The 16,370-nt window shown below is 40.6% G+C and overlaps 1 protein-coding gene across 5 annotated transcripts in view; it reads right to left on the bottom strand.

Annotated features, from left to right (window-relative positions):
* The window catches only part of ZDHHC15 (zDHHC palmitoyltransferase 15), a 23,240-nt gene extending 6,870 nt beyond the window's left edge, over positions 1-16,370 (bottom strand). The window contains exons 1-12 of one of the 5 annotated variants that reach the window (XR_012837311.1): positions 16,193-16,370; positions 12,747-12,773; positions 10,303-10,397; positions 8,743-8,863; positions 7,849-7,918; positions 7,206-7,238; positions 5,989-6,109; positions 5,249-5,381; positions 4,608-4,661; positions 4,229-4,355; positions 2,621-2,735; positions 783-864 (exon numbers count right to left, since the gene is read on the bottom strand). Coding sequence is in view for 2 of the 5 variants with exons in the window: in XM_075763678.1 (XP_075619793.1) it covers positions 821-864; positions 2,626-2,735; positions 4,229-4,355; positions 4,608-4,661; positions 5,249-5,381; positions 5,989-6,109; positions 7,206-7,238; positions 7,849-7,918; positions 8,743-8,863; positions 10,303-10,397; positions 12,747-12,773; positions 16,193-16,310 (1,053 nt within the window). In the remaining 3 variants the exon portion in view is untranslated. Of the gene's footprint in view, positions 1-782; positions 2,736-4,228; positions 4,356-4,607; positions 4,662-5,248; positions 5,382-5,988; positions 6,110-7,205; positions 7,239-7,848; positions 7,919-8,742; positions 8,864-10,302; positions 10,398-12,746; positions 12,774-16,192 lie in introns of all 5 variants that reach the window. The other 4 variants (XM_075763678.1, XR_012837310.1, XM_075763679.1 and 1 more) reach the window with 4 other exon arrangements.

Below are 16,370 nucleotides of genomic sequence, written 5' to 3'. Positions count from 1 at the left end.
ATTTGCGTGCAGAACGAGGCTGTGGGTTACAGTGCTTTGCCATACAGTACGGTTATTCAGTGTCCACAGAAAATAGAGGGGCAAATTTTATCTGACTATTCCACCTCCTGCAAGTGAGACTCCTCGAAGCTTGGTCAATTAATTACACACCACTCTGAAAATGTTTCACAGAGACTGAAGAGGGCACAGCCTGCAGCTTACTGCAACAGTACCTGTGCGGGACACCTCCCCACTGTCAGGAAAGCCAGACCAGATTATAGACCAGGGAACATTCTGATAGCGGCATCTTCCCCAAACCCTATCATCTGTTGTTGTACCCATGTTTCTCCAGGGTGGGGAAAAAACCCCCAAAAACAGAGTAACAGCTGATGTGGACATTTCAAGTTACTTCCGTTTATTCCTAACTGCAACTTGACTGTTCTCAACTTCAGTTTCCAGACTGTCTCTGCACCTTCCCGCACCTTTCACAAATCACTGAACAGACTTCCAGTCTTGAAATTGTACAGGTTAGCAGCAAGAGTCGTTCCTGCCACATTTACCGGAAGAACTGGAGGGTCTGTATCCTCCCCTACAAGCAGCGCTTTCAGCTCTTGGGTTAACTGTGTCAGCATCCAGCCCAGGGCTACTGGATGTTTCTTTTAAACAACATGTTCCTGGACAAGATGGAGAAATATTGGTGAAATACTGCCATGCATAGGCGCACCGACACAATACTCTGGTGAGGGGGTCTCTGCCCTTCAGGGTGCTCAGAGGCCTCGATGCCATGCCACTGAAATACTGACCTTTCCAGCAGGCTTTCTACTGCTGCATCCTCAAACTGCTATGTCTCCCTTTCTATAGCAAGGGATGAAGCTTCACCAGACTCTACAGAATGAAAAACAAAGTAGTTAGAAGTAAACCTGGTTTTCTCACTGAGAATATATTTTTCACTAAGTGTGAGAGTGCGTTTTTAAGAATCATTCCAAATAGCCACTTGTCAGAGCTAACTGAACAGCAGTATTTAAACTCAGATTACTCTATTATTTGCTTTAACTATTTTATAACTGTGTCACAAACTTTAAAGCCAGAAAGACAAATAAAGATCTTTCCGTTTTAATGGAACATCTCAGGCCATTTCATAAACAACACACAGAGATGTCATGTTTTGTTGTTTTTAAAGCCAATTTGTGTTACCTTGTAACTGCCAAAATGCATAGAACAAACCAGGAAGAACAGGTAGTTTTCTAACATACAAATACGAACTAATTAAAACAGTTAATCTGAAGAAAAGCTGAAAGGAGCCTCTTCAGTCCTGTTGACACACTCCTGGAGAGTGTATTTTCCCAGCAGTATATGAAGTGTGCCTTGGAAAAAACACAGACTGTTTATTTTGCAGTGGAATAACTCGAACAAACAGCCGCAGGTACGACCTAACCAGAGGCTGAACAGCAAATACTGTGCTGTTAGGGTGAAAGAGTTCATTGCACAACATGTTGCACACAAATAAAAACGTTCACGTGAAAAGTTTCTGCTACCCCTTTACCAAGACTATAGCCTTCCTCACAGGCTCCCAAACATACCCTGTGCACCTGTGACTAAACTTTATACCCTGAAAGGGAACATTATCGGCACAGTTTCTGAAAACTATTCTGAGGCAATAAAGAGCGCGACTATGGAAATCATGTCTCTGAACAATAAAGCAGTGGTATTTAGTTCTCCAGTTACAGTTGCTTGATCCACTAATTATAGTAATCTGAGAATTAACTAAAACTTTCACCATTCCTTAAAGAGAAAGAAGAGTGAGATTACCATATTTCTTTTAAAGGGAACCTGTGGATGGAATCCTTGCTCCACAAGAAAAAATAAGAGCCCATGCTTAACTTATTGACAGAATTTCTGAACCCTCAAACACGGTAACTGGGGTCTCTGACACAAACTGTGTTCTCCAAAGACCGAAGCTTGGAGGTAAATATTCGAGGACAAAAAAAAAATCAAGTTCAAACAGATAAAGGTAACAGTAAAGAATCATTAAACTAATTTTGGATCCATTTAACAAAAATCATCAAAGAATAGATATAAAGTCTTATTTTTAACAGGACATCCATAGCATAAAAGGTACATTTACATTTCAGAAACTGATCAAATCTAGCGCACAGCTAGGCAAGCATCAAAACCAAATGGACTTCTTTACTCTTGTAATAAAGCTGAACAAAGTATAAAGCAGCTTCTTAAATGCATCACAGCGTTCAGGTGTCTGCATGCACGTTTTCCCAAACTCTCAGAGGATAAATGCACTTTAAAAAAAAATAATCGTAGTCTTTTTCATTTTTACAGGCACAACTTTATGTCTTTATATAACTGTGCTACATGAAGCAGCATTTACACTCTGGAAATTTCAATTTCTCTCTGCAACTTGTAACAACCTCTCAGTTCATTTACTTGCAAGTAGAAAGCTACTTAAAGGAAAAAAAAAACCCACAACTTGAACTCCAAAGTAGGCCTCATTTTTAGTCTGTGTTCATGAGTCAAGTCCGAGCTGCCTGGTGACTTAGCCAACACATTTTTTTTTCTTTGATTAGCTCTTACAATTCCTCCACTAGGCACTGTAGGTCAAGACACACCTAATTTCCTTTAGCGTTACCTTACCGTGAGGCTCTTCATCTATTCCATCATCTTCCCACTGCTCTTCATTTGCTAGGAGAGGATTCTGAGCTTCACACAAAGCTCTCATTGGGAAAAAATGTCCGTCGCCCTGGCTGCACAGATAAAGGCAGAGAAAGACACTGTAAAAAGTAGCAGGTGACTCTGAAGAATGACAATTTCTACACATTTTATCTGCAAACAAAGTTTTCTGTTGCCTGTACTTCCCATGTTTACTTTAAATTATTTTCAAGTTTTGAAAAATACTGTGTTTAGTTTTTTGTGGCAGCTCAGATACTAAGTTTTACTAGTGAGTGGTTTTGGTCCTCAATTCCTTCAAGGTCTCTGGAGAATAAAAGTTGAAACCTCTAGCCTGGAATTAAGTGATTTTTAGCAGAACTTAAATGTGCCTAACTTGATCGAGTCATTTGGATGCACAAAAAAAACAGAACAAAAAATTAAGTTATGGACAGCTAGAATTGAGGAGGGAACTAAGGAAAACATTTATGTAGAAGGAACAATTTATACCATAGGTATAAATTTTATCAATTTATACCATAGATTCTTCAGGGCAGAAATTACACTTCTGTGTCTGAATGACACCCAACAGAAAACAGCCCCAATCTAAGTTAGATGTTATGAAAGACAAACAAAAGACCCACTTTTCTGTGACCTAAGCCTGTACACAAAATGGAAAAAAAAAAATTAAAAAAAATGCACTCTGCAAAGAGCTAAAATTGCAAAGGCTTTTTTGCTTTACTACTGCCCAAATAGAAATGTGCTTCTGGATATTGAACAGGAGGTTGAGAGTACGTTCAAATTCACGTAACGTAGCCTAATGAAGTTAAAAATTAGATGTTCTAGCTTGGTCTGCACCTACTGTATTCCCTAACATCCCGCAACATAGCCAGAGGAACTGTAAACTAGCCAAAATATCTTTTTCCTCTGATGATTTATCTTTATACCAGGAAAATAACCTGAGCATTCTGCCTGCAATGACTATACACGCTGGTAACCCGCCCCTGACTAGCACCTCAGTGCTGCCTTTCAGTAACAGAAAGCCTTTCTCTGCTCGTCTGTTCCCTTTAACTGGACTCAAGAGTGGAAAGCAGATGGCAGTGGGGATGCAACTGGGCCTTAGACTTAACGCATTGCTACTTGAAAAAGTTGTGAATTGCTGTGTCAGGAAGTTATTTTAAATTGTGTCCAATTACTAAAAGAATTAAATTCCAGTGTACTTTACTACTGGTCTAACAAGTGCCAAAACCACATTCCCCCCCACATTCAGAAACAGAAACTCTGTTTCAGGCAGATGAAGAAAACTGCAGCTTTGAAGGGAACACCCATCCACACGTGTGCCACAGGAATTCAGGAAGAAACTTCAAACACCTTGTGCAGTGCGTTGAGCCCTCAAAAACCTTTCCCTTCCATCCTTCTGGTGAACAGCATTAACACAGATGGTGTTTGTCAGTGCTTTTATAGTGATGCACAATAGCAGTCAGCCAAGCCACACAATCATAGGCGTAACACGAGGCTGTACCCGACATTTGGAAGTCAGACCCTTCAATTTACTGTACCAGCTTTTAGCACTGACTTGATTATTACTTACCTAGAGGCAATAGGTAGTAACCAGAGCTTTTTTTCTTCTCCAAACACTTGTTGAAGATTCTTTACAAAGCCAAGATTGAACCCATTTTTATCTGGGCCATTCTGAAACACTGGAGCTGAGAAAGCCTCTACACACAGAAGCAATTTCAGTGAAAAAAAATTAAAATCAATGCCAAATACTCTGAAACAGGATTGTGCCTGTTGTAGCCATCTGAAGACAACATCATTTAACAGATTTAAATTGCCTCATTCATTAATGATATAATGAACAAGCATTAGGAACAAACATATGCAAATAGACCCTCTGTTATCGTAAGACATAAAATTAAGATAAGAGAGGGGAGGAGAACCTAGAGTGCACTAAAACCAATTTTATCTACCTTCTAAGCTGCTGCAGAGGTCTGATGTTTTGGGACAGCTGAGCTTCAGCACACCTTGAAATGAGTTTTAAAGTTAATTAACTATACAAAATCTGAATATTTGCTCAAACTCTTGACAGTGTGTGTTTTGTTACAAAACTTTATCCAAAAAGCTTTAAAAATTGAACAACATTATCTGAGGAAAGACAAAGAAATCAGTCGACAAAATCATACTGTTTCAGATTTTCATTTCATTGGGTTTACAATCATCATTTCTTTGCCTTTATCAATGAAGATGGACACTGTTTTTCCCAACCTTACTGAGCTATTTTAGGATGTAATTCACATATGAGCATAAAGAACCATCATTCCTGAAAAGCTGCACTCATTTCACTGCAAATGCAGTTATACATATGCATAAGATTTTTATAATTGGACTTTTACACTTCAAGGCTCTTCTTTCCCTAACAAAGCTTTTGTCAGACCAGCTAATAAATGCAGCACATCTTAAGTGATAAATTTCTGCAGCATTGTGCCAAGATCTTAAATCTTCCTCCCCTCAAAAGCCAGCGGGAATATATAGAACACGAATGCCTTTTTTTTTTTTTTTTTCTTACAGCACTTTTGGTGTGTCTTAAAGAAGTAAGACACAAGAGCCTTACCTAATGTAGATCTGTTTCTACTGACGAGCCAACAATGGTAGCCAAAAAGAAACATAAGGCTTACAAAGAACATGACTGCCACAAAGAGAAGGAAAAGGACATGAAATTTGGAGCGTCCATTAGTCAGTTCACCCTGGAAAGAAAAGCAACACAGAACAAGTGATGAGAACAAATAAAAGCTGGAAATTCTTTGTTCCTAGAGAGAAGAAAGATATCCTCTAAAACTCCTACTTGGAGGGGACATAAAAATCTGGAGGCAAAAGGCCAGCCTCTCACTGAGCTGTCAGTTGGCATTGCTGGCATATGAGTGGCAATCGATGAATAAGCAGCATACTTTGCTTCAGTCAGCTTTTCACTTGAGAAAGGAGTCGTGTGGGAGTCAGAAAATGAACAAGGGTTTTTGATTAGTGTTCAGGAAGTATCTACAGATCGATGCCAGGGCGTGACACTTTGATCCCAAAGATTCTGAGGTACGTACATGCAAACACAGGACCAGGAAAAGGATAGAACTTTGTTGCCAGAAGCTAATTCTACAATTTGAAATTCCCCAAGCCTCTTTGCTTCTCACTTTGTGCATTTCAGACGTAGAATGGGAGTTCCACTCAAAAAAAGGGCACAGGGAAACCCCTTAGGGAAGAGACGCAGACCCTCCATGGCCGGAAAGCAAACAAAGGAACAAGAGTGACTAAACCCCACGCGACTCACAGGATAGGAAAAGGTAACCAGACTTCACAACTTACTGTCCAATACTTAATGAAATACTTGAAGACTGTTGCAGCAATATACAAGCAATACAACAAAGAATAGGCTAAGAACAGTAGAAAGAATTTGTAGTTAGAAAATCCAATGCAGTTATTCACCCTAGAGAACAAAAGCAAAGTTGAAATCAGGATACGTACAGCACACAGGTTTGACACAATGAAAACTATAGGGTTTTTTTGGTTTTATTAATCCTGTTGCTTATACAAAACAATTTCACCAATAAATAGCTCCCCTTAGTGGTCAAAATGAAATATAACTAAAGTCTTTTTGCTTTTCACTTGAAGACTTCTTGCCATGCCAAGTAAAAGGACAGTTTGTGGTTTTGGAAAGTGTTTTAAAGTTGGTACCACTGGTAGATCTGTCACAGAGGCAGGCTCTAATTACTCAGTGTCTGTTTCTTGTCTGCAATGGTAATCAGATCTGGGATTTCTGTCCGTCTGTATTTACTTTCAAAACTCAGGAGCCAGATTCACCACCACTTGTTTATTTACATACAAATAAAACCAAATTTGATTTTAATTCTCCATGCACAGGACAACTCTAAAAAGGAACAAGGGAATGCAAAAAAGAGAGCAGGTGTTTGTCTCAAAACTCAACTTTGAAAAAAATCCTCTACAATTCAGGATTATCAGGGAGGTTCAGGTAGGAAAATGTTTGTGTTGCTTCAGATTTCTGAAATCTTCCTTTTTAAAAACGACAGGAGGTGTTTAAGAAATTTACTGGCAGTGATTCTCAAAAAGTGTAAAGCTTAATTCATCCATGCACCATTCTACACAAACTGCCTCTGACCATGCGAAGGTCCCAGGGGTTATTTCAGAAACAATCTGCGTGCAAATATTATTATTGAAAGCAACCACCAACTTCATGCTGAAACCATTATGTACCCAAAATTAAAGGCCAAGTTGGAGTCCCTTTAAAATTTGAATAATAGTCAGAGTGAATTAGCCGTTGGGTTTTAAGTTATATCGATATAACTGCTTTTTTACCCATAGTTTATAGACCAAACATGACTGATCTGTCTTTCAAAATATGAAACATTTCAGGCAATTTCAAAGTGTAATTATTTCATAAATTCCCCAACACAGAGAGATGCATGGTATAAAATGAAAGAGGTGTACAGACACTATTCTGTGGAAGAAATGTAGTTAAACAGCCTCTCTTTTCAGAAAATTACAAACCAATATCTAGAACATACCATGGGCAGTGATGATCCATTTTTAGCACACATCTGCAAAAGGACAGAAAAGAAAAATTGAAGATTTTTATTTGGTACTTAATTGCCAACTGCAGATCAATAGCAAAAGCTCTGTTTTTTTTGTGAGATTTCTACATGACACAAACTCAAGATGATACTGTCTCTTTGAATTTTTTAAGGCAGGTATAATTTTAAGATGGAATATTTATTACTTTTTCAAGATCAAGCAATGTCCTTGGTACTCTGCAAGATAAAAAGAAATTATTTCTGCATAGAGGGCTTAAAACTTTTCCAAAACACCATAGCTAAAGGTCTGGAATATTTTAAATAAATAAGTAAAGTCAAAATCATACTTTATTTTAACCTGCCTAGGTTAATCAGTTAATTTGCGCTAGACGGCCTGTTTTCTAGCGACTTAACACTAATACGCTTGGGGATGTGGGAACTGCAAACACTTCAGGGCCACAAACAGCAGAAGCGCAAATGCTAATGCTGTCACACCTGTACGTACACCGCTGACTGCAGCTGGAACAGAGGTACTCCGGTACCTTTACGTGTAAAAAGACACGCGAAGGACTAGCCCATTCACATAACTTAGTGGTGACTGTATCCACTTCAGTGAAAAATGAATCCAGCGACTTACATAGCACAAACAGAACAATGGTGACAACGATCTGGTTTTATTAGCTGGCATCTATCGCAGAATCGAACACCTGAAATTAAAGACAAATTAATATCAAGTAAGAGTGTTCTTTTTTTGCATTAGTTAATATTCTGCTCATTTCCTAGCTGTTCGTATTCTTTCCTCTATCATTTCACAAGAGGAGTGCATTTGGAGCTGATTTTTGCTGCCAGGTCACAATCAGATAAGCAATGCTCATAATTCTTCTGGAGACTTGCAGATGCAGGGAACAATCCTCACTGCAAAGCACATATCCAGCTCAAAAGCGATAAACCAAAATTGTACGCTTCCCTCTGGCTTCCACATTTCCTCAGACTTGACATACATTCCATTTTGGTAATTGCCTCCATAGCAGTTCTTTACTTCATGATTCTTTGGCTTGTCTGACAGAAATGAGCAGGTCAGAGCCTCCGACATGAACACAGATTTCTTTTAAGCTTTGAAAGGAGTGCAGTATGCATTTAATCACAGAACAAGGTCCAGAGATCTGTCCACAAAATTATGTCCTGCATCTCTAAGCTAGACTCCATTTTAAGTAAACACGACTACAGATTTTGTTATTCTATTACTATTACTAAACGCAGACTGCATAAATAGGCTTTTGAACAGTAAATTCAAAGGCTAACATACTGCTTCTCAAAGGCAGCACCTGGTACTCCATCGAAGATGAACAGAACTGTTCAAACATAAAATCTGAGAGAAAAGGCATCGACATTATTCGCACAAGAGTTACTCGGTGCACGCAGTGGCATTAGGAACGCCCCGTTGGTCGGCAGTGTCATCTGGATTGCCAGCACGTGCTACTTTAGCGTGCTTGATTAGATTTAGAGAAAGCAAGCTCTCTGCTTCGCTGACCTCCGTTCCCCGTTCTTGTGTACACCGGCAACTTCCTTGCAATTTCGGCCAGAATTTGCCTCTGCACCTCCGGCCTTTCTTCATTTTCATAGCGCTCTTTGTCAGCATAGGACATATGGTACTAGAAGCAGAAGTCATGAGAGGAGCAGTTACCCATGGGTAGCAGAGATAATATTTCAAATACAGGCAAGTTTGGAAACGTTTTTACCTCCCGCTCCTTCTAATGAGATTAGGCTAATGTGAAAATGTGTTTGTTAAGGAAACAAAGAGAGATAGTAAGCGCTGGACAGCCAGAATACTGTGAGATACACCAATAAGAAATGCAAAAGTGAAATTCAGATCACAAAACAACACACTAGAATTGCTACTACTACTGCTGCCTTAGATTACTATTTTTCATCAATAACATTAATAACCACGGTAAGGACACTTTAAGCACTTCCCTTGTGAGCAAGAACCTGTCCCCAGCTGTAGTTTCATACTTCTAAAACTGGGATTAGTTGTTATTTATAAATTTACATTCTTGTCATTAGGATCAGATTATAGTCATGTATATTGAGTGCCACACAAACATCATTCTGTTGCTCCAAACAGTGTTTTAGTAGTATTTCATAAAGAGGTAAAACAAACCACAAAAGAAATCCACCAATCCGAGCAAGATGAAAAAGTAAGTATTTGGTAGAGAAAGGATTGAAACAAATGTCTGCCTTTGACCGTCCTGTGCTGAAACCACTAAATCATACTCTTGTCCTAAAATAAGCCACCTACGTTAAAAAAAATCAATACCAAATCCTTAAAGAAAGTATTCTTCATGAAACAATTTACTTTTGTTACAGTGAACCCCAGTTCCTCTTTACTATAGGACATTGTTACATTTCTCTTTCATGCTGCTGCTGACCAGGGAAGTACAAGGACTGGAGCTAAATGTATACCTAGCACCAAATTAAAAGCCGTATGCTATGCACACTGCCACAGACATGCGACATCAGCATCTCAGCCTGTTTAAAAGGAACTGGAGAGGCCTCCTCCAGCCAGCAAAGGGCTCCCAGCAGAGCAGGCAATGCCACACTTTGGTGGGACGCTGAACGTTCACATACGCACCGCAACAATCCGGCTCAGGAGATCAAGACACCCCACTGCTATTACAGATGTGCCTGTTTCCACCTGCACTGTAACATCTTCCATGAAAAGAGAAAACCAAACCCAAGGTCCTTACTCAGGAGACTCCAGTAAGGCTTGGTTAAGGAAGGTCCTCAGGATTTGGCTCACAACTTACCAAATGCTTAGAGATCAATGACACTGTAAATACGTAAGTTAATAATCATCAATCCTATTATTCTCAACACAAAAAATCCTATCGGCTCCTGGAACACCTGAAAAGGCAGCTTTAAAAATTAACCCCATCTCTGATTTAAATTATGCTCTTTGGGAAGTCAAAGGATTCTCAGAATAGTAAACTACTCTGTTTTTACGGACAACTCTAGCTCACTTTCCATCTCTTTAGGAAACCCGATCGGTTGTCCAGATCAATTAGATTGAAGGATTTTTGAGTTCTCTTACCTTTTTGCCTGGCTGCACTGGGAGAGTAAAAATAGACTTCCAATATGTCCACACAAAGAGCACAAAGAGAATATGGAATATTGTAAGATAGGCCACTAAAAAAAAACAAAAAACAAAAAAAACAAAAGCAGAACAATGACCTCTTAAGCAAAAGTTTCATTCATGATAGGCATAATCCCAATCTTTCACAACAATGACAAAAAAAATAAAGGAAAATAGAAAGATTTACAGTATCAACCAGTATTAGAATACAGCTAAACTTTATGGTCAAAGGGTGAGTCGAATTCCAGAGATCTGTGGCTGCAGTTAGGGGTTACCTATCTCACAAGCCTCCCCTTCTCCACCTGATCCAATTCCACGGGTAAGGAATATCTTCCCCGTATCCTAGGCACAGGCAAAGCAGAACTGGCTGGTGCGGAGCAGCACAAAGGTTAATACTGCAATACTCCAGCATCTCCAAATTTGGGGTTCAGTTGCTACTAAATGCGCTTTGAATCACAGTACTGTATTATCAGTGTACTGTCCGCTCATGCAACGCATTCTTCGCCACTTATGGAGTCAAGAGAAATAACATGCTCTAGCGGAACTTTACATCACCAGAAAAAAAATCAAATCTCTTATTAAACATCTTTCAGATCTGCAACAGTTGATAAAATAAATCAGGAAAACATCCCTCAAATTGAGCAAAACAGGTCTTGTGATTACAGAAAAGGAATTGTAATCCACTAGAAAAAACATCATCATATGAAATCCAGCATGCATCAGAGTAATCTTGTTTCAGTATGCAAACTTTATTTCAAAGCCTTTGGGCATAAGCAGGCATGCTGTGGTTCAGAAAGCCAAAGGCCAGCTATTCTTCAGCTACACAAACGATTTGTTTGTTATTTCTTTAATATTTGACTCACTAAGATATTATCAATCAGTTACAGGACAGTTTTATTTAAACACACCATTTCATCATAACAACAACAACCTCCTTTTCCTTGTTTCATTTAAGCTTTAAATTCTAGCAAACTAAGATTAAATTAACTACTACTACTAGTGGAAAGAGAAGTCTAAAATGCAAACACTTCCTAACTTCTCAGGCAAGAGTGACGGTGTGAAAATGTAACTGGTTAAAAAACTTTGAGACTTTCTAATGAGATGGCAAATGATCTGATAGGCCTCACAAGAATGTGATGGATTGTGTGACTGAACTATGAATCAATGATATTCATTATTATGCTCTTCAGTTTGTTTGTTTGAGATGTTATCCTTATACAACATGCAGGTGGAGCTCAGTCATTTTTAAATTAATATGTAAGGAGATAAATCATGCAATAGGTTTAATTTTGTTGATAAAGCAATACAGCAGCATGTTAGAGGAAGGTGACCTGGAGATGCATTAATAGATTAGGCAACTAATAACTTTCTTCTGCTGAATAATCATTAACATCATGCTTTCTGTAGTTTCTCTGTAACAGTTTGAAATATTAGGACAGCTCTCTAGTGGAAAGAGAATTTACTTGATGCAGTAATCCAGAGGATCTTTGAAGCATCAGCTGGCATTGTTCTTCACGGAACGATTTGCCAGCCGAAACCTGCTACACCTACTTCTATCCTTCATAACCCTGGCAGAAGAAATGAAGGGAAGAGGCCATCTGGATTAGCCAAATGCCTCCAAAGCACCTCCAGGAAAGAGGAATATTAAAATGGCCACCAACCCCTTATTCTTAGAACATGACTGTGGCCTCCGCCAGTGGAAACAGTCTCATCCAGTGATCCTGCTGCTCTGCCCAACTCATTCAGCCACCTCCCGATGCCGCATCTGGGACCTCAGCACAACATCTGTCAGCGGCACTACCAAATCAATCCGAGAAGCGTTCTAGCCCAAAACCAATGAGACAGATGCTCTAACTCATCTGTAGTAGTAACTGAAAGTTACTGCGTTACCACTCAATATATGGCTAGTGGTCAACAGAGCCAAGAGAAAAGTCTTTTGCAAAAGCCTCCCTACAAAAAAAACATTAAAAATAGCTTTCACTGAAAGATCAAATAAAACTGGGGAAAAAATAGGCAGGCCATGGAACAGAACTAGTCTCTTCCATTTAGCTTGTAAAATCAGTGCTGAAAACATAAAATAAAAAGGAAGAAAAGGTGTGTGGGTGTATACAGATAGACATACACAGTTTTTTCTGAAAGAGTCAAAGGGATCAAAGGCTTTTCATGTTCTTCTGCTTCCACTGTGACTAAAAAGTGGCATTTCCCAACGCATCCAAAAGTTATAGCACATCTAACTGCATACTGTATACTCCATGAATGTGGAATTACAGGAAGGAAACACTGAAAGAGTAGGTCAGTTTAAAAAAAAATTGATGGAAAGTATTTTTGATATTTCAACTAAAACATTTGTGAATCTGTTTACACAAAGACTGAATGCCAAATAGTAAACTGAATGCACATACCTTTTTCCACAGGATTGCTCAGAGTCACTGAAAAAGAAAAAAACCATATGTCTACTGAGCAAATAGCATTCCCAGAAAGGTTTGTGACAAATAACATTTCTGTTTGGAATACAGCCATTTTAGGAAAAAAAGTTAAAATTCAACAGACAAAAAGAGAGCCCACAGTTTAGCATCCAAATCAAAAGCATCTGTAACAATTCCTTGTTTACTCACGCAAATGACACCCACAACAACATGTTCAGTAACTGTTACTTATGCTGTATTTTCCCTTGTTATAAAATATATTTGTACATTAGAAATATGACAAAAATAACCCACTGGTGACAGCGAGGTGACAAGATTACCAGGGCTCCTCTAGCAACTGTCCAAGCAGTATTTCTCTGCATGTACTTGTAGCCTGCTTTGTACTAGTCTCTAGGTGGTCTTGATCCTCCACAGTACGTCATGCCCAATGCATTTCTGCATCACCATAAATAAAAAATTACAAATTGTCTTGGCTTTGGCAGTCAGCAACAAAGGATACACTGTAATGACTCTATGTTTACACTTCATACTAGCAGTGTTTTTACAACCCCTCCTTACTTTACCATAATCATAGGAACAGTCCCTACTAACAGAACCACTGAGAGAAACCCGCAAAGGGTACATTGCTCAATGACTACTTACACTGATTATTTAAAAATCCATCCATTATTTTAAAAGCCCTCAGCCTTGCAGTCCCTAAAAGGGCCTACAGGAAAGCTGGAGAGGGACTGTTTACAAGGGCAAGTAGTGACAGGACGAGGGGGAATGGCCTTAAACTGAAAGAGGGGAGATTTAGATGAGACATGAGGAAGAAATTCTTCCCTGTGAGGGTGCTGAGGCCCTGGCACAGGTTGCCCAGAGAAGCTGTGGCTGCCCCATCCCTGAAGTGTTCAAGGCCAGGTTGGATGGGGCTTTGGGCAACCTGGGCTAGTGGAGGGCATCCTGCTTTTGCTTTTCTTAAAACCATGCTAACAAACAATTTTGATCTGCAAGCTCTATGATACACAACAACGTAGATGAAAAAAGAGACCAAATATTTGCTTGTGCCTCTGCACGCTCAATTTCAGTTGAACAAGACTGTTAGGAAACCTTTCGTTCTTCCTTTGGTTTGCTGTAAATCAAACTATGAAGAGTACATCAGCTTTTCACAGATACTGCTTGGTTCCCTCCTGAATTTCACGTTGCACTTGCAGCATAGCCGTTCTAAGGATTCTTCTTGAGAAAAGAGCAAACTTCTACATAAAGATCATACAAAAGGTTTTATTGCAGGAGACTGGGACATTGTTCTCACTGTGGCAGCAACCACCACCAGACATGAAATCAAGGCCCCCTCTGGAGTATGACTTGTTGGCCATACCAGGCATTGAAAGTTTAAAACCAAGTATCATGAGATATCTCTAGGACATCACCTCCACCCTACGCCGCCCTCAGCAGTCTGCAGAACTAAGGATGAAAATCAAGAATCCAAACAGAGCATCTACTATTTACATGCTTGCAACAGCTGAAAAGGCAATACACAATGGAAACCTGAGGGGGGAAAAAAAAAAAAAAAAAAAAAGCAGCCAACAGATAAAGCCTTGCTATGGTAGAAATCCAGAAGAGAGATAACATCCTGAGAGCTAGTTTTCAAGTAACTGCATATGCCAACAGTTAATGTTCAAATCTTAAAATAATTAATTCAGTCGTTTTAACTTCGGTATAGATAACCTCCTCCACACACAAATAAAATGCATGACAGAGAAAGATGGGGCAAAAAAAATAGATGGGTGTGGGCAAAGGAGTGATTTTAAGCTGTGATTCTAGGCAGTGAGATGAGCTCCTGCCATCTTAACCAGCATTTGCAGAATAGCACAGGCCCGATCCAAACCCCACTTAAATCGGCAGAGTCTCTTCTAATAGCTGCACTGAGACTTGGAATTTACCAGTTAAATATTACTGAATTTGCACAGCACTGCAAACAAAGCATATTTCAAAAGACTGACAGCATTTCAGGAAAATACTCTAAATTTTTTGTCACATGGTCTAATTGACAGTTACAGGCACCTTGGAGATATCATTCCATGTGAATTCCTGAAAGAAACAGCCCGCAATCTCAGAGATGGAATAAAATGTCACGAAGTATTTGGGGGTTTTGCCTAGCTACCAATTAAAACAGATCAAGGAAGCTGCATTTCATTTAAGTCCCCATCGAGAAAAAAAAAAAAAAAAAAAGGTCTCACTGCATCGGCAACGCTAACAAAACTCTGATTTAAATTTGCTGTACGGTACCAGAGGGCAGCTCTTTTCACAGAAACGTCTCAAACTACCGTTCTGAGAACTTTGACTTCCTTTATCTGGCTTACCCTGTCGTGAAGGGAAAGAGCCACATGCTCCTCCTTACATTTTCAAAAGTCCAAGCCACCAGCTTTTCTCTCCATGTTCACCAGACCTAGCAAGCCTTTCTTCCAGTAACAGTTTTTGCACACAGAGCGCAATAAACACAAGAAAGTTTGCAACTTACCATATAGTTAAATTGTTACATTAAACTAAACAATCACTAGCACCTACCGAAAATTTCCTTTCTAAAATGTAGCATTTTCTGTGCTACTGTAGCAAGTGGACTCCTGAGTGTGATTTAATGTAACTTTTTTTTTTTCTTGTCAGAATATAAAAAAATGACCGCGACGCAGGACATAAACTGATTTTTGTCACTGCTTAAACCAGAAATCACATGTGAACCTTATCATACGGCAACAATATGGACTTTCGCTGTGGGTATAAATCTCCCAGTCTTCAAAAAAGCGTCACTTCCCCTGGCTGACATAAAGACACACAATACCCGGACTCATGACTAAGGAAAAGAACCCGCAACACCTAGCCAACCCAGCTAGGATACAGACGTTATGGAAAAACAGGACAACGCGCCATACAAGTCCAGCTAATTCCCCCCATAATGGACCTGACCCCAGTAAGGAAGCGTCTCCTCACCGCCACGGTCCCCCCGGGTGTGCGCACTGCAGCTAGGCCGGGATTACCGCTTGGGCGACCGCTGAAGGTCCGGCCGGGGTGGCAGCCCGCACACAGGGGCGGAGATCAGCGGCACCTGGGCGAGCCCGGCGGGGTCCCGCCGCAATCGCTGGCGGTAACACCTCTTGCTCCGTCACCCACAGACAAAAAGGGGAAGAGGAGGAGGGATTCCTCCAGCCTCCAAGATGCTCACGGGGTTGTGTGTCCGTGGGGGCCGCCTCAATCACCGGCCAGACGCGACTCCTGCCCTCGGGACCCTTTACGCCAAGACCGGGAGGGCAACGCTGCCCTCAGGAAAGGCGGGCTCCCGCAGAGCCCGGGGCCGTGTCGCTGCTGAGGCGCGGCCCCGGGGCAGGACAGGGCCCCGCTCCCCCCTCCCCGGCCCCGCCGCCCCCCAGCCCGTCCGGGGCACTCACCGAGGCACAGCTCGCAGACGTAGGCGTAGTAGGACCAGAGGACGACGAGGGCGATGATGAGGACGGGCAGCCAGGCGAAGGCCCGCTGGCAGCACCGCAGCCCCCGCGACAGAGCCATCTTTCACCTCAGCCCGGCCGCATCGGCCATCGGCTGAGCGGGGCTGAGCGGCGGCGGGGG

This window comes from Balearica regulorum, chromosome 11 (genome assembly GCF_011004875.1).
Source record: "Balearica regulorum gibbericeps isolate bBalReg1 chromosome 11, bBalReg1.pri, whole genome shotgun sequence".
Classification (NCBI taxonomy): domain Eukaryota; kingdom Metazoa; phylum Chordata; class Aves; order Gruiformes; family Gruidae; genus Balearica; species Balearica regulorum.
The sequence above is the reverse complement of the archived record's forward strand: the minus strand, read 5'-3'. Positions and strand labels throughout refer to the sequence as shown.